Source organism: Balaenoptera physalus, assembly GCF_965194825.1.
Source record: "Balaenoptera physalus genome assembly, chromosome: 10".
NCBI lineage: Eukaryota > Metazoa > Chordata > Mammalia > Artiodactyla > Balaenopteridae > Balaenoptera > Balaenoptera physalus.
Genome location: NC_138889.1, coordinates 15260392 through 15286738, shown reverse-complemented (window position 1 = coordinate 15286738; position 26347 = coordinate 15260392). Strand labels below are relative to the sequence as shown.

The 26347-nt window shown below is 42.4% G+C and overlaps 1 protein-coding gene and 1 pseudogene across 2 annotated transcripts; one reads left to right on the top strand and one right to left on the bottom strand.

The window, feature by feature from the left end:
* Positions 1–26: 26 nt before the first annotated feature.
* MPZL3 (myelin protein zero like 3) lies at positions 27–26139 on the bottom strand. Its single transcript, XM_082411177.1, has 6 exons — positions 25548–26139; positions 15388–15554; positions 10156–10366; positions 8636–8801; positions 7047–7107; positions 27–2887 (listed from the first exon to the last, which is right to left on the bottom strand). Exons 1-6 carry the CDS (start codon positions 25618–25620, stop codon positions 2861–2863), a joined length of 705 nt encoding a protein of 234 aa, XP_082267303.1. The 5' UTR covers positions 25621–26139; the 3' UTR covers positions 27–2860.
* On the top strand, positions 12152–15381 carry LOC309637067 (prolyl hydroxylase EGLN2 pseudogene; annotated as a pseudogene). Its single transcript has one exon. The product of its transcript is annotated as a prolyl hydroxylase EGLN2 pseudogene (transcript).
* Positions 26140–26347: the final 208 nt, after the last annotated feature.

Sequence of the window (26347 nt, the reverse complement as noted above, 5' to 3'; positions counted from 1 at the left end):
TGCAGATATGCACCAAAAAGTAGCCAGAAAGTGCAAAGAAGTTTATTAACTATGATGTGGTAAAGATCTCAAGAGTTACACGTCTGTGTGCATGACCCAATAGTGCATACCCTCCTACAAAAACAAACAAACAAACAAAAAACACAGTGAAATGTAGCAGTTAACAGTCCAACATTGGAGTCAAAGGGTTGGAGCTGCCTTGTCTTGCAGCAAAGTTTTAAATTGTGCAATTAAATGAGAGTCTTGGTCCATGTCTTCTTACAGGTCCCCTTTGGAAACATAACTGAGTGACACACAAGAATATTCAGATTCAGAATTTGGCCGCCAGAATTTTTTCTAAACAAGGACATGCAACATCCCCTCGTGAAGCACCAGAGTCCAGTTTGAGAGCTGTAGAGAATGTGCCCCCAAGAAGCTTGAGGTAACAGGCCACATAGGAAACACAAAGCATTTTATAAGTTCACATTTGGTAACAGAATTAAGAGCTCAATGGACAAAACTCATAAGGTAATGTAACCACAAGTAAAGACTTCAGCAGGCAAAGAAAAATTCTGAAAGGCTTTTAAGCACCTCTGAAGCTTTCAGAATTCAATTCCCTTTCTAGACAAGGCTGGTCTCCATACAATGTGATAAGAACTCATGGAGCAGCAAAAAGAAAAACAGAGAGAATAGCACCTTAGAAGATATTAAAACAGTAAGTTAAAAAAAGAAAAAACTTAATCTTCCTTCCATCCTTAAAAGGCAGGTGTCCCAACACTGCTTTGTGCTCCTTTGAAGAAAAAAAGCTGTAACCCAGACCTCAATATAAGGACTGAAGAAGGAAACTGATAGCAGCCTTAAGACTGTGATAAACATATCCCACTGGATTAATCCTCATAACATGCCTGAAAAGAAATTACAAGATAACTCAGCCAAAACTCGTTCTTTATTCAATGGGATGTGATTTTACCTGGGTTCCTATAACATCATCTCCTTCTCAAAGAAATGAGGACCCACAAAAATTCTACCTCACGGCTATATCTCTATCTTCAAATGTCCTAGAGCCCAAATTATTTACTTTCATTGCTCAAATTGTTTTCCTCTCTGTGTTGAGGTGTCAGATTGTCTCACTAGATTGGCCCTAGACATCCACATACTTAACAAGTAGCCCAAGACTGTGAGATTTAACCACTGGAAATGTAGACTGCCAATCTTGCCTTTGCCTCTTCTTCTTTATATGACCAGAGGTAAATCATAACATCTATTAACTAATCAGACTCTCTAATTGATGGACTAGATTAACAAAAGAGGCCAGGCCAAATCTATGAGAACTAATAACCCAAATTTTTAAAAATAGATCTTAGCAAAAAAATATAAAAGTGATTTTTGTACAGCATACAGTGTATGATGCTATAATATGGAAACCTCCTGAGCCACCTAGCAAAAAATCATGGAAACGGGCTATCCTGTTAAAAAATCAAAGATGGGAAGAGAGGATAATTTTTGTCTCTCATAATTAAGAAGTGAACTCTATCCCTCTATTACAGAGGACTGCACAGTCAACCCTTCCTGATATGTCATACATTTTTTTTTTTTTTTTTTTTTTTTTGGCTGCATCGGGTCTTCGTTGCTGTGCGCGGGCTTTCTCTAGTTCCAGCGAGCAGGGGCCACTCTTCATTGCAGTGCGTGGGCTTCTCAATGCGGTGGCTTCTCTTGTTGTGGAGCACGGGATCTAGGCGCGTGGGCTCAGTAGTTGTGGCGCACAGGCTCAGTAGTTGTTGCTCATACATATTTCTTAATGGCTTACAGAAAATCCCATGTAAATTAAAATTTGAAATATGTTGCTGCAGTAGAATGGAGGAAGCTAATAGAAGGTATCAAGAGAACAGAAGGAGGAAGTGTAGGTTATTCACACCCTCACTCCCTTATCTCAAATATTATGCAAAAACAGTTTGTAAATACATTAGTTTGCTCATATTTTCCGCATTTTAGAAATCAAACAACTTTTGAAGAACAGCATAGGTTAAAAGATGATTTCATTGCAAATTACTGGTAAAATAGTCTACTTAGCCCCACTAAAAACCTTTTGAAGAGTTTTTCTTGCCTCTGATCTGAAAAGTGAAGAAGGAAATCATAAATCAGTCAGCTGTAAGAAAGTAAAATAACAAATTGCACCTAGTAAGACAAAAGAAAGAAATCCCTCTATCTCATCATTTATTTCCTTAATTGTAAACTGAAGGCTCTTTAACACTTTAAAAACCCAGTCAAAGTAAACCACTGACTCCCGAGCCTACCAACTCTAAAAAAAAACTGGGGTTATGCACTCCAAGCCTCCCAAACACAATTGATGATGAGACAATTAAACCAACGAGTATATGCTGTATGCTAACTCACAGCTGAAAATGTTCATGGAGCAAAAAAACAAAGAATAGCTATCCCAGACAAACATTTTGCCTGGGAGCACATCAGGAAGCTCCAAGCTCCATTTCATTAAATATATGTACATATTTTGGCATCAGCAGTGTGGCCAACATCTAGGATTCTCCCTCAAAAAATTGGAAGAAAACATGTAATACATTCAAGACCAAAGGCAAAACAAAAAGTATCTTTCTACTTAGGAAAAGAATTCCTTCATTCAATTAGAGTATAAGTTATTAAAAGGGGTAGTTATGAGTTTCTTCTGAGAGTTTTTGAAGTTTATAAATACAAAATGAACATTTCTTCAATAAATAAATGGCTCCTAAAGTCTTCACTGATGGCTTCCAGAATTCTCCATCACTACTGTCCAAGCCAGCTCCACTTCTCTGGGAGGCTTTAGCTGCCAGTGGAATGGGATATTTTCTGTTATTAGGTGACTCTTCTTCTATCATGCACACTTTCATCAATATGTCTCTTCATAGTCCGAATCCTGGAGGGGAAAGAACAGTAGTTGTGGTGGGTATATGAAGTACAATGCCACAGTCAGAATTCAGGCAAAGACCACACATTAGGGTCCCCCAAATGGAACTTGGCCAGGGGAAACATCAACAGTGAAATGGCACTGACTCAACCCACCTAAATTCCCAAGAAGCATCACAGGACCTCATTATAATTGGTATCTATTGGGCTAATTTCTGCTTTGAAACCCTAAGGGTTCCCTTTTCCTTGGTGACTATTTTTTAAAACCTCAACACACATGAAAAGATGTCTGTCTGTAGCAAAATGTGCAAGACTGTAGCTAGGAGTTTAGGCTAGGAGTCAGTCTACCTCTGGGTTCCAATCCCAGCTCCACCCCTTGCTGGCTATGTGACCTTGAGTAAAGTTATTTAACTTCTTTAAACCTCAGTTTCCATCACTGTGCCTGGCAATTTGTAAGCACTCATTCATGATGAACTACTATCACTATTATTCTTATTCTTATCTTTATTGTTCAAACTTCTAAGCTCGAGTAGGCCATTAGTACTACCTGGCACACCCCATTTCTCTAGTCCACTCATTCTTCTATTCTCCTAGATGACTATTTTCATATCTTTCCCTCTTTCTCCAAACCTTCAACACCTTCAGCTCACTTCATTCTCAGCTGATGACCTTATTTTCTCCCATCATTGGGAACAGAGAAGCAGTCAGTATGGAACTTCCACAAGCTCCCATCATATTTACCCACCCACCTGCATCTGGGCCCACCTACTTGGCCTTCCTTACTCTTAGTATGGATACATTCTCGCTGCTTTTATCTAAGGCCAACATCTCCACTGGTGCACTAGATCCTGAAGTCACTCCAGCAATCCTCCCCCCTCTCCTGTAACATCAAATTTTCCTTTTCTACTGGTTTATTCCCATCAGCATACAAATGTACTGTAATTTCTCCCATCGTAAAAAGAAGAGCAACTCTTGACACGCACCCCTCTCTACCTATTGCCCTATTTCTCTGCATCCCTCCACAGCAAAACTCCTTGAAAGTGTCATTTATACCCACTCTCACCAATACATCTCTTTGTATTCTTTCTTGACCCTACCTTGGTCAGGCTTTCATCCCCACTATTCCACTGAAGCTGCTTTTGCCAAGGCCACCAATGACTTCCACGTTACCAGATCATCCAGTAATCAAGTCTCAGTTCTCATTTTACTTGACCTGACTCAGGAACAATTGACACAGTTAATCACTTTCTTTTCCTTGAAACGCTTTCTTCATTTGGTTCCCAGGATACAGAGCTCTCCAGGTTTTCCTCCCACTTCACTGGACATTCCTTCTCAGCCTCCTTTGCTAATTTCTCCTCATCTTCCCCATCTATAAACCTTGGAGAGCTCCAGGGCTCAGTCCTTTGAGTTCCTCTCTATCTACTCTCATTTCCCTGGTGGAAATATCTCTACCAGTCTCTATATACTAATAACTTCTAAATTTATATCTCCATTCTAGACCTCTCTTCTGAACTCCACACCCATAAAACCAATTGCTTACTCCACATCTCCACTTGAATGTTTAACAAGTATTTCAAATTTACATATCCAAACTCAGCTCCCCTAAAGCTTGTTCTACCCCCAGGCTTGTACATATTAGAAAATGGCAACTCTGTTCTACTAGTTGCTCAAGTCAAGAACCTTGGATTTATCCTTAACTCCTCTCATTCTTTCACACACACATGCAACTCGTCAAGAAGTCCTTCTGGCTTTACCTACAAACTATAACCAGAAAACAACTACTCACCACCTCCACCACCACCACCTTGGTCCAAATCATCACCCTCTTCCTTTACTTGCATCATTGCTAAAGTCTCTTAATTGTACTCTGTTTCTGTCATGGTCCCTCACCACCTATTTTCAACAGAGAAGACAGAATTATCCTTTTAAAACATACATCGGTTCAAAGTGTTCTTTTCTCAAAAACTTCCAGTGGATTCTGTTTCATTAAGAATAAAATTCTAGGGCTTCCCTGGTGGCGCAACAGTTAAGAATCCGCCTGCCAAGGCAGGGGACACGGGTTCGAGCCCTGGTCCGGGAAGATCCCACATGCCGCGGACCAACTAAGCCCGTGTGCCACAACTACTGAGCCTGCGCTCTAGAGCTCGTGAGCCACAACTAGTGAACCCGCATGCCACAACTACTGAAGCCCACGCGCCTAGAGCTGTGCTCCACAACAAGAGAAGCCACCGCAATGAGAAGCCTGTGTACCGCAACGAAGAGTAGCCCCCGCTCACCGCAACCAGAGAAAGCCCATGCACAGCAACAAAGACCCAACGCAGCCAAAAATAAAATAAATTAAATAAAATAAATTTATTTTAAAAAAAGAATAAAATTCTAGGTGATTACAATCACTATAATGTTCTATAAGATACGACATTATCTCTCTGAAGAAGTACTAGTCTTTGCCTTGCTCACTTCATTCCTGCCACACTGGCCTCTGTGCTGCTCCTAGAACATGCCAATCATGGCCCCTCCCCAAAGTCTTTGCACCAACCACTTACTCTGCCTGAAATGTTCCTCCATGATAGCCATGTCGCTTGCTTCTACTTTTAGGTGTTTGTTCAAATATCATTTCAGTGAGGGTGTCCCCAACCATCCTATTTATTTATTTATTTAGGTCACACCTTGCGGCTTGCGGGATCTTACTTCCCGGACCAGGGATTGAACCCGGGCTCCGGCAGTAAAAGCACAGAGTCCTAACCACTGGACCGCCAGGGAACTCCCCCAACCATCCTATTTGGTATCATACCCCCTTATCCAGCCATTCCATCTCCCTTTCCTATTTTATTTTTTCTCTACAGCGTTAAGCACAATCTGACATACTATATATTTTACTAATTTTTAAAATTTTTTTAGTTTGTTATTGTTTGTACCCCAGTTTAAGAGAAGGTAACATTTCAACTGTGTCTCAGATGATGAGAGTTTTCCAGGAATGGAAAGAATGTAATTTCTTCTGAGGGCAGGGATTTTTGTCAGTTTTGTTCACTGTTGTTTCCTAAGTACCTAAAAATCACAGCTGGGGCATGTCAGATACATGCTCGAAGAATAACTGTTGAACAAATCAATATCTGAAATGTGGACAATAATCTTATGAACATTAGCTTATTTAGTTTTTTAATTTACTTTTTAAAATTTTTATTTTATATTGGAGTATAGTTGATTAACAATGTTGTGTTAGTTTCAGGTGTGCAGCAAAGTGATTCTTCTTTCTTTGTTTTTTAATTTTTACTTTATATTGGAGTATAGTTGATTAATAATGTTGTATTAGTTTCAGGACATTAGCTTATTTTTTGTTATCAAAATATTCAAATCCCAAAGGGTTGGAATTAGATCCTATCCACTGGCACTATCAACCTTTCTCTCATCTTACCTATAATACTCAAGTACGTAAGAGAAAGAGAAAAAGGAACACTGTGGTGAGTAATTGGGCTGCGGTCATCCAGCCAAGTGCTGAACTTGGCAGTAAGTACAAAGAAGGCTCAAGTTTAAACCCTGAAATGACAGGTATGCTTTGTACTAGATCATGAGTTGCTTTTGACCTGTTTCCAACAGTACCACATCAGAGAGTCTCTCTCCCTCCTAGGAGCCTGGAACAGCTACACAAGCCTACCAGTCACAGCAAGCACCCAAAGGGGGTGGGATGACAGTTTTCTGAAATGTAAATCAAAACTCAAGCCTTCCAACACGGGTATTTCTTATTGACAAACGCCATCAAGTCACCTAAAAGTTTATATCACTCTAAATTCCCTGGGGAAAACTGAGGCGCAGAAGAAAAGTTCAATTCAGGGTTTTAGGTTCAGCCAGTCCAGCCAGGTCTCCTAGTATGACCTCAGCAGCATAGGACACTCCTCTTTCAGGATGTTCCCTGTCAGTCAGCAGAGGCTGCCTACGCAATCCCCTTCCCTAACCTAAGGACACCACTCTCTGCCCGTAAGACAGAAAATAAAATAATGGTTAGAATTGGTGGGGGTTCCCTGAGACCAAAATGCTTTGGGGAAAGACCTTGGTTCATACTTTGCTTTAGTCCTATCTGCATATCCTCTGCTGCCTCTGAGGGTGAAGGATTCCGTTAATTAAGCAGGAAAATGAAGCATGAACAGTGAACAGAAGAAATGGCATGGACTTACCAGGCACTCGGCACAACAGACACAAAGCTTTGCCATGCAGTCATCCTTCTCCTGGTCAGTGCTGTAGAAAGAGGACAAACCAAATGTGAACAATCACTATCCTCAGTATGGTAGAGCAGTTAGGAGGACAAGCGTTGAAGTCAGACAGGTCTGTTTTTAAATTTCAGTTCTGCCACTTACTAGCAGGGTGACTGGGCAAATTACTTAAGCTCCAGGAACCTATTTCCTCATCTACAAAATGCAGGTATTACCAGCTACACTTAAAGGGTAGTGGTTAGGAGTAAATGCAAAATAAGCACATGTAAAACAGGTACCACAGTGTTTGGCACATAGTAAGTGCTCAATAAATAGGAGCCAGTCACAATCGTTCATTTAGAAATGCACCCAGCACCAACCATGACAGAGGCATTGTGCTGGGCTGGGGATAAAGACATAAATAAAACATGGTCCCTTGAGCTCATTTTGTTAGAATACAATGTGGTAAATGTTTTCATAGAGTTAAGGTCAAACCGCTGTGGCAGCAAAAAGGAGGGAGTGATCAGTTTTCCCTGAAAGAGTCAGGGAAACTCTTGAGAAGCAGACATTTCATCAGGGTCTTAGAAGATAAGGAAGAGTTTTCCAGGCAAACAAGGGAAGGAGGGAGGGGATTCTAGGTAAGAGGAAAGCATGTTGAAAATTTTTTAAAAGGTCTAAATGAGTATAGTATGTTTGGAGAAGGAAATGGCTCACTGTAGTTGGAATGTGGAGCAAATGAGAAGACATGGCAAGAAACAATGTGACTTAGGGTTAGATCATAAAGGATCTTGTTAGACCATGCTTCGAAATAGACGTTTTAGTATTTTTACCAAGAGTTCTTTGCCTTTTTGTGGGGCCACAGATTCCTTGTAAAGGGCACTCTTACTCCCATTAAATAAATGCGCACACGCACACACATGCACACACACACGCACACACACACTGAAAGAAGATTTTAGACTTTCTCAAAGTAAGACTTCTCTCCCCAGGTTAAGAGCCCCTGATATAGATAATGGAGAATCAACAGGGTTTTATGTAGACTTTTGTTACCTTTTTTTTAGTGGATTTGTTCTTAGGGAAAATACTGGATCACACCTGCTCACTGGCAAATGCTTTTGATAACCACAATCCAATTAGCCCCTTCCGAGCATCTGCTGACCAAGAACAGTTCTCACTTATTTAAACTGTTTTGCTCTCCCTGGCTGTTCTAAAGCCTCTCTCACTGCTCAGGCACTTCTGTCAGGAGACATCAGCTCAGTGCCAAAACAAGGAAAAGGGGAAAATAACTGACTTGTTGGAATTTCCTGTCCATTTTGAAGGAATGAGAGATTCACTTCAGAATTTATATTCAGAACCACAGCACTACACCATCTCATTTCAAAAAAAAAAAAAGAGACTAGGACTATGCTATCAATTCCTCCATCTCTCTCCCCAAATTAACATCCACGCATTTCCCTTTCAGCAGAACTAAATTCATCCTGGAAGAAAGGAAGGCATGACGCAGAAGCCTGGGTACTGTCCACAAACCAGGTCTCTGAAGAGGGTTGATTGCTCAGGACTGCAGTTGGACTTACTCAGCTGAAACCTCAATAGATGACTTCTTAGAGCCAGGCTTGCTCCTCTTCTTCAGGCCCGCAGACTTCCTCCCCATTCTCACCAGCAGCAGCACACCCACCACAGCTGAGGGAATGAAGACAAGAATGGAAAGAAGGGCCACGGAGGAGAGCATCGTGCCAAAACCTGGAGGAGGAAAAAGAGATCAAAGAGAGGGACATGCAAAGTGCTTCCTTTGACATGAGATAGTCTTACTTTTGCTCTTGTATTTCTTCTGGTTACAAAGGGCATAAATTCATTGTAGAAACAGTAGAAAATACACAAAAGGACAAAGAAGAATTAAAATTTACCCATAATCCCATTCCCTAGGATCAATATGTCAATATCTACCCGTTCAATCTTCTTTCTAGGAGTATGTGGGTATGAGTCTGAATATAGGGAGGAGAGTACATGTTCAGAAGTATTGATCATAGTTTACATACTATTTCTAGCCTCTTTTTTATATACTATATTATAAATATTTTCCATAAGTATTCCTTCCAGGTGTGATTTTTTTTTAATGGCTGCATAGTATTCTACCGTATTAAATAATATATTGAATCAATCTTCTATTGCTGGATATTCAAATTATTTCCAATTCTTTGAATCTATGAGTTATATAATGATGATCATCCTTGTATATAAATATTTAGCTCTATTTTTTAAAATAAATTTTAAAATGGAATTACTGGATCAAAGGGTATATAATTTTAAGGCATCTGATTTATACTACCAAACTGTCTTCCAGAAAAACTGTACCAGTTTCTACTTCTACCAGCAGTATGAATGTTCCTATGTCTTTGAAACCTATGAGTTGCCTTAAAAAAATAAAGAAAAAAGAAAGAGGAAGGGGAGGGAGAGAGAGAGAGACATACAGAAAGATTTCAGAAATGACAAGGTATCTATAATGAACCATAGATACTTTGTCATTTCTGAATCTCTAAATCTTTGGTTCAAATTCAAATAAGGACTAGAATGACCACTCATCAGTCACCAGGGAATAGTGTAGAACAAAAGGTCAACCCTTAACCCACTCTCCTCATGTTTCACACTAAAAGGAAACAGTTGCTCTTTGCAACATGAAAGAAATGTGCTGCCTCCATCTTTAGAGGAGGTACCCTTTCAAGAAACAGGCAAGAACACAGTCTCATAACTGAGGGTATGAACATATTGGGGAAACCAGAATGACTTCTATTTCACACAGACAGCAACCCTCCATTTATTCAGGGGTTTGCCATACATTCCACAAGACCTCTGGTCACCTGAAATTAAAATTTTAAAAGGATAATGGAGAAACTATGACAATATTTGAAAAAAAAAAGTCAGTTTGAAAAATAAAGATAAAAAAACTCATCCTCAGATAATTCAAAATGGCAGAATGTCCCAATGACCAACCGGCTTACGAAGATAGGTAGTTTTGCTTCTCACTGATCTCCCCACAAACCACCACAGTAGTCAGAGAGCACTCACTACAGAAGAAGGTTGGTGGCAGCTAGCTTACCCCTTTCTGTGACTGTTAGCTCTGTCCCTGGAATATTATGGTACACATCTGGGGGATTCTTCACAGCACAGCTGAATGTCCCATTGTCCTTTATGGTAGGGTTGATTATGCTTATGGACGCATCCCCTTTGTATACATCTCCAACCCAGGAAATTCGATCCCGAAACGTGCCCACTGTGGTTGGGTACTGGAAAGACTGATAATGAAAAATCTAAGAAAGCAACACCATGAGAAAAAAAGTTAATTTGGAAAATGCAATGAAAACGTAAAGCTAAGTAGGTCCAAAATAAAATACAAATGTGTAGTGGGTTTTCCCAGTTGGACAATTGTTTTCTATGTTTTGTTCACTTCCATCCTATAGATTAAAAGACAGGTTAATAAAACTTGTCCAAAAAAAAGGCCTGATGAAAGAACCCAGGGATCCTAATTCTTGAACCCCTTTTAAATTCTCCCCGAAGTCCTAAAGTAGCAGTTCTCAACCAGGGGCAATTTTGCCCTCAAGACACTTGGCAATATCTGGAGATAATTTTGGTTGTCTCAACTGGAAGGAGTGCTACTGGCTTCTAGTGGGTAGAGGCCAGGGATATTGCTGAAAATCCTACGAAGCAGAGGACAGCCCCCACAAAAAAGAATTATCTGTATCAAAATGCCAGCAGTGCCAAAGCTGAGAAACCCTATGCTAAAGCAGCATCTAATTCATATGGTACTTTATAGTGTGCAAACTATTTCTATACATTTACTCATTTGAGCTTCACAACAACACTGAACTATACATGGAGCAGGCAGAAAGGGAAACAAGGACAAGAACAAGAAATTAAATGAGTTACTCGAAGGCACACAGCTAATAAGTGGGAAAGGGGAGATTTTTGTTTATTCTCAAAATCACCAGGAGGCTGTAACATAAGCCTCTCTCAAATTATCTATCTTGGCAATTAATAAAAACCTCAAGTCAGATTCATGATTGGCATTCAATGAATATACATTGAATTAAAACAATGCTACTTCAGATTGGTAATCATATACTTCATCACCAGAAACACCTAATTATATTTGGTGGTAGGCTGGGCAAGCACTACAATACAATATGATCTTTCTCTCTCTCTTATGTAAGATTCAGGCCTTTCCTAGTTCTTTTCTTACTTGGTACCTCCCCACTTAAGAACCCAGACACTTACAAACACTGAATTGCCCAATTTTGAAAAGCAACTTCCCAGAGAAGATGCTGAATCACTTCTTGGTTCATTTGTTCATGCATTCATTCAACAAATATTTACTGCATACCTACTATGTGCCCTTAGGCACTGTATTAAGCAAAATGATACAGTGGGAGCCAATCAGGCACAGTCCCTGCTCTCATGGAACTTACCATCTAGTGGGAAATACAGATATTAGTAAATAATAAAATGTGTAGAATGTTCCAAAGAGGGAGGTAAAGAATACCTATCTCTGATTATCAGCATCAGTATAAAAGGGTTTGAAACTCCTTATTGACAAAACAAAGCCTGCTGTGAATCTTCAAGATTAATCCGACCTGTGAGTTTCAAGTTAAACTAGTGATACTCAAATCCTGCTAACTGATTAGTTTGACAGAATCCTGACTGATCACGTAACTGCAACATAGTGTTATGCAACTTTAAGGGTCCACTAATTCCAACTTGGATGAGTTTGCTGATTTCTCAACTAGCCTCACGCTGTTTGCATTTAAGGTTTCTGCCCCAGGAAGATCCCCACTGTTTGTTCTGTCCTACTTTGGGCCAAGGAGGAAGAGCCATTTGAAGCCAGCCATAGTTTCCTGACCACTCAGAATAAAGGGACCTATTTTAAGTCTAAAGAAAAAAGGACCAGAAACTAACACAACATTGTTAATCAACTATGCTTCAATATAAAAATTTTTTAAAAGTTTAAAGAAAGAAAGGAAGGGCGGGAGGGCGGGAGGGAGGGACAGAGGAAGGAAGGAAGGAAGGAAGGAAGGAAGGAAGGAAGGAAGGAAGGGAGGGAGGGAGGGCGAGCGTCGCAGGTGGTGGGGCAGGGAATGGCGTGCTGTGCGGCGCAGGATGGTTGGCACAAACGGCGGCGCAGCGCCGGGGCCGGAGGAAAAACCTCGCCACCGTGACAGGTCCCTTCCCAAGCCCCTAGGGACAGCAGAGGACTTGGGGACCAGCAAGCACCCCCAGGGCACGAGAAAGGCCTCTGCCACCTGCCCTGCCTCTTCGTGCCCCACATCAGGCCCAGCCGCCCCGGCCCCCGGCTGCATCAAGTGGAGGAGGAGGAGGGGGAGGAGGGTGGCACCCCGGGCCTGGGCCGTGCTCTCCATGCGCGGGGGATGAAGACATTACTGCCATGGACAGCCCGCGCCAGCCGCAGCCCCTGAGTCAGGCTCTCCCTCAGTTGCCGGGTTCCGTGTCAGAGCCCTTGAAGCCTAGCAGGGCCAGGATGGGGGTGGAAAGTCACCTGCCCTGTCCCCCGCTGTCCTCCTACCACTGTCCGGGAGCGCCTGGTGAGGCCTCGGCGGGGAGTGGGACCCCCAGAGCCACAGCTACTTCCACCACAGCCAGCCCCCTGCGGGAGGGCTTCGGCGGGCAGGACGGCGGCGAGCTGCGGCCGCTGCAGAGTGACGGTGCTGCGGCGATGGTCACCAAGGGGTGCCAGCGACTGGCAGCCCAGGGCACCCAGCCCGAGGCCCCCAAACGGAAATGGGCAGAGGATGGTGGGGATGCCCCCGCCCCCAGCAAGCGGCCCTGGGCCAGGCAGGAGAAGCAGGAGGCGGAGGCAGAGGGGGAGGCTGCAGCAGCGGCAGCGGTGAGGCCAGCGCCGCGCTGAGGGAGGAGGTGCTGCCCGCTGCGCCTGAGCGCCTGGCCCTGGGCTATACTGTGCCCTGCATGCGGTACTATGGCATCTGCGCCAAGGACAGCTTCCTGGGGGCGGCACTGGGTGGCCGAGTGCTGGCAGAGGTGGAGGCCCTGAAGCGGGGCAGGCGCCTGCGTGATGGGCCAGCGGGCAATCCTGCCACGCAGCATCCGTGGGGAGCAGATCGCCTGGGTGGAAGGCCATGAGCCAGGCTGCCGAAGCATCAGTGCCCTCATGGCCCACGTGGATGCTATAATCCGCCACTGTGCTGGGAGGCTGAGCAGCTACGTCATCAATGGGCGCACCAAGGCCATGGTGGCGTGTTACCCAGGTAACGGGCTGGGGTAGGTGAGACACGTTGACTATCCACATGGCGATGGGTGCTGCATCACCTGCATCTATTACCTGAATCAAAACTGGGACGTCAAGGTGCATGGCGGCCTGCTGCAGATATTCCCTGAGGGCCGTCCTGTGGTAGCCAACATTGAGCCACTCTTTGACCGGCTGCTCATTTTCTGGTCTGATCGGCGGAACCCCCATGAGGTGAAACCAGCCTAGGCCACCAGGTACGCCATCACTGTCTGGTATTTTGATGCCAAGGAGCGAGCAGCAACCAAAGACAAGTATCAGCTAGCATCAGGACGGAAAGGTGTCCAAGTACCCGTAACACAGCCGACTACGCCCACGTAGTGTCTAGCCCCAGAGCTGCCTGGACAGACAGCTTGCCCTGACTTCGGGAGAGCCCTGGGCCCCAGTGCCACCAGTCTCGGTGCCTGCTCCTTCCCCGCCACTGCCGCTGCTTCTGACTTTGCCTCTGTTCTGCCTGGTGTGGAGGGCTCCATCCATCGCTTAGGACCAAGGAGGAGGAGAGACCCCTGCTGCCCTGGGATGGGGGCTGGGGTTGTGACCTGGGCAGAGGCTGGTGTTGGGGACTGCCATTACTGGAGCTGGGGGGTCTGTGTCCTGCCCTGTGTGGTCATGCATGCCCCTCTCAGGTTTGGAGAGCTGGAAGGAGGCACTGCCACCTCCTACCAGAATGCAGGATTTGGGGTTGGGGTGACTCATGGCCTCTTGCTGGCAAAGGTTTGTGGGGGAGTATCCCCAAGCCCCCCACTCCTCCAGCCTGGAATGTGAAGTGACTCCCCAACCCCTTTGGCCATGGCACCTTTTGGACTAGGCTGCCGCTGCTTGGGCAGGATAAAAGGTGCTGGGAGGAGCATGGGTCTGCAAGTCCTGTCAGCCAAGAAATAAAAGTTTACCTCAGAAAAAAAAGAAAGAAAGAAAGAGAGAGAGAGAGAAAGAAAGGAAGGATGGAAGGAAGGAAGGGAGGAAGAAAGGAAGGAAGAGAGAGAGAGAAAGAGAGAGAAAGAAAGAGAAAGAGGGAGGGAGGAAGGAAGGAAGGAAGGGAGAAAAAGGGACCACAAATACAGCCTAGCTCACTGGACCCACCTTCACTAGGACAACTGGAGCACCTACTGTAGTTACTGAGAGATGTTACATGGCATTCAATAATGGTTCCTAAAACAAAATCCAAAGTTTATACATTAAAATCAAAGAGAAAGTACTTCTAATGAAGGAAACAGGATAAACAAATCAAGGATACTTTCAAAAATACAATCTTACATACCGCTCTGACATTCACATTCTTGATAAAAAGTATCCTGACCTAGGATATTGCTGGAAGCATACAGAAAAAGGGTTTTTTAATAGCATTGCAATCTTCAATTAGACATCCACAATGGGATTTGAGCCATAAATGTGTTTTATCTGTGTGATTAAAATATATTGCTTCTAATATTGCAAGACTATCTGTCATCAACAGCATCTGTCATCAGCATAAGGTGCCCTATAATTTCCTTCAAAGGGAGCTGTATAAATCAGTGCAGATGTTTATACACTGGGAGAAGATGCCAAGATAAATCTACAAGTACCGATATACAAACAGAAACACCCACTGAGACAACTTCACATGACAGGAAATGAGCAGCTTTGAGCAAAAGGATGTCTAAGACTGGGACCTATAGAATTTCTCTGTTCAACAGCCTGGAGGTACCCTTTTTAGTACAACAAATCTGAAACTCAAGCTATGAAGCCAAGCAAAAAGAAACAACAAAGGAGAAACAAAACTAAACCACATTTCCTCTGAGTTTCTGACTTTTTTTCCTATAGCTTATTTGCAAGATTCTCACACAGAAGAAGAAAAAGCCCTACATGACCAGATGAATGTCATATAGGGTAGAAGCTCATCTCCTTCTATTTAATAGAAGCTCATCTTCTATTTTAAGATGAGAAGGCCTAAGGTGTACCTGTGACATAGAATAAAAGGATTCCAGAGCTGTTGACCACAGAAGGCTCAAAGAAATATCCTTAAAAGTATACACTTACTGATTCTGTGCGACTGCTGCTTGGAGGTCGATATGTCCAATCTATGGTGAGTTTGTCAGTGATAGATGAGGTTGACTTGAAGGTGCATTTCAACTTGATATTTTCTCCAACATAACCCCAGACATGGGCATCTGCTTTAATCTCCAGGGAAAGGACGATGTAAACACCTAATCAAAGCAAGCCCAAACATTTAAAATGTGTACACTGGGTGGAATATATAGACGTGAGTGAACAATATAGAAACCCATTTTATTTATTTATTTATTTATTTTATTTATTTATTTTTGGCTGCATTGGGTCTTCGTTTTTGTGCACAGGCTTTCTCTAGTTGCGGCGAGTAGGGGCAACTCTTCATTGAGGTGCACGGGCTTCTCATTGCGGTGGCTTCTCTTGTTGCGGAGCATGGGCTCTAGGTGCAAGGGCTTCAGTAGTTGTGGCGCATGGGCTTAGTTGCTCCACAGCATGTGGGATCTTCCCGGACCAGGGCTCGAACCCGTGTCCCCTGCACTGGCAGGTGGATTCTTAATCACTGTGCCACCAGGGAAGCCCTAGAAACACTATTTATCATTTTTAGGGCTCTCATCAGAAAGCCGTAGCAATAAATATCTTCTCAGGCAGGCCCAAAATGATAAGGAGCAGATATCTGCATTAATCAAGGGTGGTATTTTTGTCATTTTACGATATCAAATCATAGAATGAATGTTTGGGTAAAAATTTAAAACCTGGTCACATCAGCACTTTTTCCAAATACAGAGTTGTGGTTAAATTAACTACAACCAAGCGGGTCAGCCCACAGAAGGCTAAAAGGCAACACCACCCACTCTCCTGACACACTTATACTCCAGGAATATGGCACTTGCTGTGGTCTGAGGGATTTACCCCAAGTACAGCACGACTGTAACCTGAAGCTATCACTGCCTCAACCACCAGCAAAATAAAAGTAGAAAACAAGAATAGGAATTTTTTTTCAAAGAAAAAAAAATTTTTATAAATCTACCCCAAGGTTCTATCTAGTTTTGTTTTGTTTTTCCCTTTCTTAAAGCTGGTTAATGAATCACTCATCCATGAAAAGTAAATCATGGGGAGGAAAAAGTTTATTAAATTTACAGTGTAATGCATTTTAAAATGTAAAAATAAGATATCATTTATAAACTCTTTAGAGACTTCTTCTTTCCAAAGCCACCTCATATATCCAACTTTTTTAAAATTTATTTATTTTATTTATTTATTTTTGGCTGCATTGGGTCTTTGTTGCTGCACGTGGGCTTTCTCTAGTTGCGGCGAGTGGGGGCTACTCTTCGTTGCGGTGCGCGGGCTTCTCATTGCGGTGGCTTCTCTTGTTGTGGAGCACGGGCTCTAGGCACACAGCCTTCAGTAGTTGTAGCACGTGGGCTCAGTAGTTGTGGCTCGCAGGCTCTAGAGCGCAGGCTCAGTAGTTGTGGTTTGCGGGCTTAGTTGCTCCGTGGCATGTGGGATCTTCCCAGACCAGGGATTGAACCCGTGTCCCCTGCATTGGCAGGCGGATTCTTAACTACTGTGCCACCAGGGAAGCCCCCTCGTATATCCAACTTTGACATCCCATCTCCCCCAAAAGAGTTGGCATTTTCTTCTGACCATTCCCTCTGCTTTCAGAGAACAGTGGTAGAAATTTCTCTTCCACTAGGGAGCCATTTTTTAGGAAAGTAAGCCACCAGCACTTTGTTTTTCCTGCTTCCTTCTCCACTACAATAAGCCATGATTCATCTGGCAGGCCAAAAGCAAACAGAGCAGCAAGGTTTCAGAAGAGAGCAAACCCACACACCATCCTAGAAAACAACAGTCCCTCTGGTTGAGAAAGGATGCCAATCCCAGCCCTATCACTTGCTGACTCTGTGGCCTTCGTAGGTTTACTTGATTTCTTCAGTTTCTCATCCTGGTAGGAATGATAATAATAACACTTACCTTAGAAGGTCACTGTGAAGAATAAATGAATTAAAACATGTACCACACTAAGAAGCCTACCTAACCCAGAGTAAATGCGCAATGCACGTTAGATAGCTTCATCATCGTTACTGACACCTCTTTAGTTCTGTCCTTAGTCTCTCAAACTTTCCTATCAGAGACATACTTATGAGTCATCATTTCCACTGCCTTTACCTCTGCTGCTTTGAATCATGTTTCTTGCTCCTCTCTAGACAATCCAGTCTGTTCACATTCCTCTTAAAAGCAGGAGACCAAGACTAAGCTCACAACTCTACTAAGAATCTGACCATCCCAAAGATGAGGACTACCTCTGGTTCATCCAAGACATCCTCTCTGACTTTGCCATGCTAAACTTGTTATTCCTCCTATGCCTTTGCAAATGCTGTTCCTCTGCCTGGAAAGCCTTCATCCCTCAATCCCTACTCTCTCCTAAGCCCTCACTCCTGACCCACCTTACTCATGACTTAAGATAAAGCTCTAAAAAATGGAAGGCAGAAATGAATGGTTAATCTACACACTCCCCATACTCTTTATATATCCTTTATATATAAAGGATATATATCCTTTATATATCCTTTATATACTCTTTATATATCCTAAAACATAAGTATAGCAAAGAGATTTTAAAGTTTAGATTTAGAATTAGACAGACCTGAACTTAAGTTCTAGCCCAGCTGCTTTCTGGCTGTGAGACCTTGATCATAGTTACCTAACCTGTTCAAGAGTCAATTTCCTCACTTGGTAAGTGGGAATAATTAAAAGACCTACTTCATTGTGTCACTGTGAGGATATAATAAGATTAAAGAAGGTAACACATAAAATGCTTAGCATAGCACCTGAAACTGAAACTTTCAATAAATGTTAACTATTGTCATTAAAATGAACACCACAAACATTCAAAAACCTTCAGTAATTCTCTATTGGGCTATAACATAAAATCTAAATAGTGCCAGTCTGGCCCCCAACTTCTGCTACTCTGCCCACCTACCCATCCCATCCCCTTCACTATGCCCAGAATGTCCTGCCATTTCTCAAATTTACTATGTCCTTCATGCCACTGTGACTTTCTTTGAATATGTCTTTATCTGGAAGTTTCTCCCCATCCCTACCAATCCTGCCTGGTAACCACATCCCCAATACTCACACCCTTCAAAACCCATCTCAAATATCAGCCCCCCTTGTGATGCCTTCCCAAATTCTCTGATGCAGTTTATTACTATTTTTCAATTTTCACATAACATTTAGTACATAATGCTACTCGAGCACATATACCATTGCTTGCACTCAATTTGTAAAGACGATTTCCTCCATTAAATTAAAGGAAGTACCTTAAGAGCAAAAGTCAGAGGGAAGGGAGAAGGCAGAGAGAGACCAAGAGAAAGAGGTGGACAGGTCACCAAAAGTTCTCATGTAGGAACAAAGTGTGCTTATTAGTCACCCATTCTCTTCCTATCCCCATTCTTAAAGTATTTTCAACATTCTTAAGTCCCCTAGACACCTACCTTTCCATTGCACTGAATCAGGAAAAGCTCAGCCCTAGATGACCACTTCTAGACTATGGCTGGTGTGCACTGAAGGAGAAAAATCACACCAATGCACCGACAGTTACCATAAGAAATTCATCAGTTCCATCCACAGCTAAGTCCTTAATGAGGCATGATGACTCTTTAACCAGCCTTGGTCATCTCCTCTTTCTGACTCCTCAAACTTTGCCATTCTCTTTTATCCTCTGTGCAACCTATAAACCCCTCATTCTCAGAAAAAAATGTCTCTCTTCTTCAAGAAACTTGAAGCCATACAAACTGCTCAGTCACATATCTTCCTGCATCTTCACCCATTCTTACCTCCAATCTGAAAGGATGTGGTGTCCCTTTTTCTAAGCAAGGTCAAGCCCTTCTTCTCTGCCTGGATCCCTCCCTTCCAAGCCTTGCTCCAGGAAGAAAGAAGAAGAAAAAAAAAAGCCCTCTCTACTGTCTTCAACATTTCCCTTTCAAGAGGGGCTTTCTCCCCTCAGCCTCTAAATACACAGAATTCTCTCCCATCTGTAAAAACAAATATATAACAATAAAACAAAACAATAACAAATTTTCCTTAACCCTGTAATCCTACTCATTACCAACTACTGCCCTCTCTATCCTAAGCCAAGTTTGTGAAAGAGTTGTTTATATCTGACGTTTCCCTTTCCTCCCTTCCCATCCACTTCTGGACCCCTACAGCACAATTTGGACTCCACTACCACTTCTAGTAAAAGGCATTATTGTCTTAAAACAGCAAAATCCAAGGGACAAAAACTCCAATAGGCAGCTTTCTCTCCTGATTTTACTGGATCCCTCTGCAGCAGTAATTGTTTGCTCCTTGACCTTCTCTGTCTCAAGCCTTCCAGGATGATACACTCATTCATTCACTCATTCTTCAAACAAAGATTTATTGAGCGTCTGTTTTGTGCCACCCTCTAAGTTCAGGATTAAATGTGAGCAAAATACATACACTCCCTGTTTTGGAGCTTAAAATGCAGCAGAAGTTCAATACACTAATCAAACAATCATAAAGACAAATGTATAATTACAAACTCTGATAAGCACTGTGAAGAAAAGACAGAGTAGTTATGAGAACTGTACCAGTTATGATACGGGAGCAGGGAGTGGTTAATGAAAGCTTGCCTGAAAAAAGTTACTTTTGAGTTGAGTTCTGAAGCAAGGATAACAAGGTGAGGAGAGGGGGAGCATTCCGGGCAGAGGATACTGCGTATGCAAAGGTCCTGTGTCAGGAAGGAGCTAGGAACTAGTTCCTAGTTCCTGTGTCAGGAAGGAACTAGGAAGGAACTGTCCACAGTCAGTCAAAGAACTAAAAACAAGGCAGAATGGCAGCAACACAAAGAGCGTGAGAGAGAAGACTGAGACATGGCTAGGAGGTAAGCAGAAACTAGATCAGGCAGGACCTTAGAGATCTGGGTCCGTATTCTTAGAGTAATGGGAAGCCATGGAAAATACTTAAGTATGGGACTGAGTGAGAAGGGGCATGAAGAAGTTTGCATTTTTAAAACCTCACTCTAGGGAAGACGATTAGGAGGCACTAAGAGTATATATAAAGAGATTACTTAGGAAGCTACTACAATAGTCAAGTGAGAAATAAGGGAAGATTGAACTAAGTTGGTGGCAGTGGACATGGAGAGAACTAGGAAGACAACAATACAAGGTAAAAATCAGCAAGAACTGGTGTTAGATCATATGTGGAATGTTTGGGAAAGAGAGGCATTGAGGATGACTCCCATATTTCTGGCTTGGCGATACCATTCACTGACACAGGGAAGACTAGAAAAGTACCAGGCTTGGCAGGGAAGAACATGAGTTTGATTTTGGATAAGTTTAAGGTGCCTTTGAGATATCCAAGGGATAATGTCAAGGGGGCAGTTGGTTTAGGGCAGGGATGGGCAAACTATGGACCATGGGTCAAATCTAGCCTACAACACCTTTTTATAAATAAAGTTTTATTAGAACACAGCCAACTTTATTCATTTATGTATCATCTAGGGCTCCTTTTGTGCTACTCCAGCAAAGTTGAATACTTGCAACAGAGATCATGTGGCCCACAAAGCCTAAAATATTATCTGGTCCTTTACAAAAGTTTGCCAACCCTGGTTTATAGCAAAAAAGAACTATGGATTAGAGTTATAAATCAGAATCTCATTAGTCTCCCTCCAACCAACTCTCCACACTGATTGTGTTACATACACACACACGCACACACTCGACATCTCAGCTAGTTTCTATCAAATCTCTTTCTAAGGCTCCTCCTTTCCTCCCCATCCCTTAAACACTGGTGTTCCTCAGAGTTCCACCTTGAGCCCATGGTCCTTCTTTCAACATGTTCTCTTTGGGCAATCCTACCCAGTTTTATAGATTTCACAACCACTAATAGGCTAATGATTCCCCAAACTATGTTGCTAGCCATGACCTGCCTCTGAGTGTCCAAATATTACTGGATATACCCACTTGACTATCACCACCACAGGAACCCAAACTGAAGGTAGTGAACTCTTGTTTGTTACCAGCTCAATATCCATTCCCCTCATCTCCTTTCCTAACAATGCCCAGATTTTCTTTAGCTATCCACCCTTTCCTACATAGCCCATGAGCTTGGGGGTAGAGGCCTCTGTCAGGGTCCAGGCAGGAAACAGAAGGCAAAATCAGCTAAAACTTTGAAAAGTGTATGGGTCACTTTTCAAAGGGACTTTTCTCAGCATCAAGGAAGCCAACAAAGGCACAAAGCCTTTACCACTCCACGCCTAAAGGGGCAGAGGGAGGAAATGGTGTTACTGAAGCCTGGTAAGAGGTGGATCTGTGGGCCATTTGACAGAAGCTGTGGCCACAGAGGAACAAAACCACTATCAACCATGGCACCATGACAGGGAGGGAGCAGGGGAGAAAAATGTCTTTCTCCTCCTGCCCTCCAATCTCCTGCCAATGCCTACCACTGATCAAACCTAACTGGAACCCAGAGGACGGGAGCCTGGATGATGCGGTTTATAGGTCAGCTTTCCAGGGAGTAGGCAAAACAGAGAAGAGAAGTGAATGGATCTGGTGGGAGGAGAGCAAACCAAGAATAACTAGACCCTACTCCCAGATCTGGAAGGTGACTCAGATTGGCCTAAACTAATCATTACATCCAGAGGTGTGCTGGTGAACAGCTAAAAATAGAAAACCCAAATATGTAGGTTTGACAATTTCTGATTTCTGTGGTACAAATACTCCCACCATGGCTAATTTCAAGCTATGAAGGTAAAAGTTTCTGAATGCTGAGTTAGGAAGACATGTGCATGATTGGCTCTTGAGAGCCAGTAGGAGGTAGCTCCAGCACACCATCCTCCTGACCACAGAGATATATTTGGGGTCAACACGGGATTTAAGTTAATCTAATCAAAGTAAGTTTCAGAAAATTTTCTTGGAAAGTTACCTCCATGCCTTGTTTATGTTCTTCTCTATGTCTGGAATTTTCCTCATTCCCTTTCTCTAACTCTTATCCTTCTTTCAGATTTAACTTTGGAGACACCTCCAGGAAGTCTTCCCTGTATCCTCTTGGCAGATTAAGGGCACTTCCTCTGTGATGCCATAGTTTCTAGTGCATTTCTCTCTTAGTACTAGATTTTAAAATTATCTGCTGACTTGTCTTCTTCGATAGACCCTAAGCTCATTGAAATGGAACCTAGCACACTATGGATGCTCAGTAATATTTATTCAACTGAACCAAACCAAGAGTTTCCTTTTATAAAGCAAAAATTGTTATAAAGTAAGCATAAAAATTACAAGTTCTGAGCAAATTTTGGTTACTGAATTACAGCAAGTACACCTTTAATCAAACTACCTACTAGCAGCTTCTTCCTTCTTAATATATATAAACTCCATATTCATGAACATAATTTTGCCACAAAGTTATCAATATGTAAAGTCACTTCACTGAAATCTAAACACTGGATAAGCAGGTCTTAAATGTATAGTTACAGAAAAGTAACCATAACATCCATGGATGAACTAAACAAATCTACACTACTAATCTATACATCAGGATATCGGTTCCCCCTGGAGGAGAAGGAAGAATGCCTGAAAGGAGGCACAGGGAAAGTTTCTGGAATGCCAGTAACAATCTACATGCTGATTTGGGTGCTGGTTGCGCAGGTGTGTTCAGTTTCTGAAAATTCATTAAGCTGTACACTTATAAGCACTTTTCTCTGTTTTACTGAAATTAAAAGTATTCTAAAATCAATGGATATAAAATAATTTGCCTCCTCCACTCAAAAAATAAAATAAGAAGAAAAAAATATCAATCCAATGTTACATTCATTCAGAAACTTTCACCCTAGGCCTAATGTGCTAATGGATATTTATCTCTTCCCCAGAGGGAAAAAGCATTCTTGCCAGGTAAAAACAGCCAACTATAGAAATAATTATAATAATTTTAAAAAATTTTTAATCTGGGAGGAAAACAAGAAAATCACATTTAACCATAAGTAACTTTATACATGGAAGAAATGGAAAAAATGACAAAAACTCCCAATTTTATACACCCAGTTTTCCAAAATACAAATCTGTCAAACTGAGTCATAAAATTGCACACTCAAGTGGAAAAGAGAAAAGTGTAAGAGCCCTAGGCTTGTTAATCTACTGGTTTTACATACTTAGACAACTGATATAGCAGGACCATACTTATAACTTAGGAAGAATTCAAACAAGCTAATAATTTAATGGGTCCTAAATATGAAGAGGAAAGGCAATCAAACTGGTATGAAACCAAAGTCTATTACCTAAGAGACTCAAAACAAAAGACCCCCTCAAAAATGGATGAACCTTGAAAACATGCTAAGTGAAAAAAGCTAGTCACAAAAGAACACATATTGTACAATTCCATTTCTATGAAATGTGCAGAATGGGCAAATCCACAGCAATAGAAAGTAAATTGGTGTTTGCCAGGGGCAGTGGGGAGGGAAGAATAAGGAGTGACTGTTAATGACTATGGAGTTTCTTTGGGATGATGAAAATGTTCTAAAACTGATTGTCATAATAATTGCACAACTGTGAATACACTAAAAACTATTGAATGGTACGCCTTTTTTTTTTTTTTTTTTTTTTTGGCCGTGCCATGCTGTGCATCATGAGGGATCTTAGTTCCCCAACCAGGGATCGAAACCACAACCCCCTGCAGTGGAAGCAAGGAGTCCTAACCACTGGACCACCAGGGAATTCCCTGAATGGTACACTTTAAATGGGTAAATTGTTCGGCATGTGAACTATATCTCAATAAAGCTGGGGTTTTTGGGTGGTTTTTTTAGGCAAAAGATAAATCCACAAATACATACAGATCATAGACTCAACTTATAACATTTGAATTATTTGGTTGCTGAACTGATGGACACTTTTCAATGTGAAATGACATCAAGTTTGTGAAACCACCCACCATTTCTAGAATTTTTTTCCAGTAGGACAATATTTGAACATTTCTCTGTGTGTGTGAGAGAGACAGGCAGACAGACAGAGAGAGGAAACTAGGATGATTTGGAGTGACAGTAGTTCAGCCTAAATAGTATATTGAAAAAGAATTTAGGATTATTTGGAGTGACAGTAGGTCTGCCTAAATAGTATATTGCAAAATAATTTAGCTGAAAAACTGGACACCTGTTATGACACAGGCAGCTGGGAGGGATCAGGGAGTATGCTGGCAGCATAAATACTAGTCATCAAATAAATTAAAACTCCCTAGCCCTACCTGCTGAGACTTAGCACACCTGAAGCCTTTATATCAAAGATCCCCTTCAGAAATTCCCATTACTCACAGGGAAATTTTATGAAGTTAACAATACACTCCTATGCTAGCTCTACTAACATATGATTTCCTGGGGAAGACACACACACACATACACACACACACACACACACAAATCCAGGGAATAATTGCACCCTAAATGAAGGTAATTAGGTTGACTGAAATTTATGCAACTTGAAAATTGCATGAAAGCAAAACTTATCCAAATTTTAAGATTACGTGATAGTGTGAATACTATACTTCTGATATTGGTTAATAGATTAAAATCTTAACAGAATTGATATTCCCTTCCTTGTATTAAAAAAAAAAAAACTGTTATTAAAATACCAAAGCAGTTGCTTTTCCTCAACACATGCATCTCTGTTACAATGAAATCAAAGCACATCCTTTCTGTGACTCATAAACGTTTTACTTCATAGGCCCTGACAATCACCTACAAAAGAAATTAGCAACAGTCATCATTTTCTTTCCCAAAATTACTGGAACTACTGAAGACTAGAATTGTCCTTTCCGAATCAGGATATACGGCCCACAAAACCACAGCCGAGTCAACCACTCATAACTCATCATAAGATAACACCGGGTGCCCCCAAACCCAGTGCCCTCCGTGATTCTATCTATCCGTGCCATCACCACAGTACAACGCACAGCCACGCAAGGTGATCGAGCTGCCAGGGGCTCATGAAAGTACGGACAAGCTACCGACACCCCTCAGTGGGTGGTGATTACCAGAAGAGAACATCCTCCCCACGCCCTCCCGCTTCCTTCCTTCCCAGAAGCGCAGTGGGGGCTTTCCTGAGACCCCCCACCGGAACCGGAAAAGCGACCATCTTCCCTAAGCCCCCGGCCGGAAGTGCGACCGAGCCCGCCGCCGACTCACTCACCCTGGAAGAATAGGACGCCCAGCAGTGGGCACAGAGCACAGCCACGGCCTCCAGCCGCCCCGCTCTGCAGCATCCCGACAGCTCTCCAGAAGTTTGCACACCTTGTTTACGGCTCTCTGTAACCACACAGGTGACACCGGAAGTGACGCGAGGGCGGGAGGCCGCGGGAAGACCTAAAATGGCGATTCGAAGTTGCCATAGTAACGTGGCTTCTTTCCAGAGCCGCACCTGGACTTGCTCACTTCAAGTCAGCGATTCTTAACTCTCAAGTAGGAGTTCATTATTCCCTTTTGCTCGAAAATGAAGTCGGACAGGCTTTGGAGAACTTACTATTTATTTTTACGGAATTCTGAAGGACTTAATCGTCTTGATCCCCTTGACTCTAAGCCAGAAGTCCTTTTTACTCCCTACAGATTATTTTATTTGAATGCTCTCAGAATAGATTTCTATAAATTTAGAGTTCAGAGGGGCCTAGGAGATCATACAGGATCAGTCAGTGAATAGATAAATATGTATTAGGCCTTCCTGTCAATTTGTGCCTAAGACTGTTTGGTTCGTGTTCTTTTTGTGTGTGTGTAGCTATTACAGCATCCAGTTCAGTACTTACCTAAATTGGGTGTTTATTAAATTGCTGTTGACAGTGGCAATGATGAAATCATTACAAAAAGGAGCTGAGATTTGTGCCACTTTTGGTTGGAACAGTGAGGAAGTGCTTGAAGTGAAATGAAGAGATGGTGTCACATTCTTCTGAAAAAGAGATGGGATGGTACCCTGCTCTAATCATTAGTCAACCTATTCTC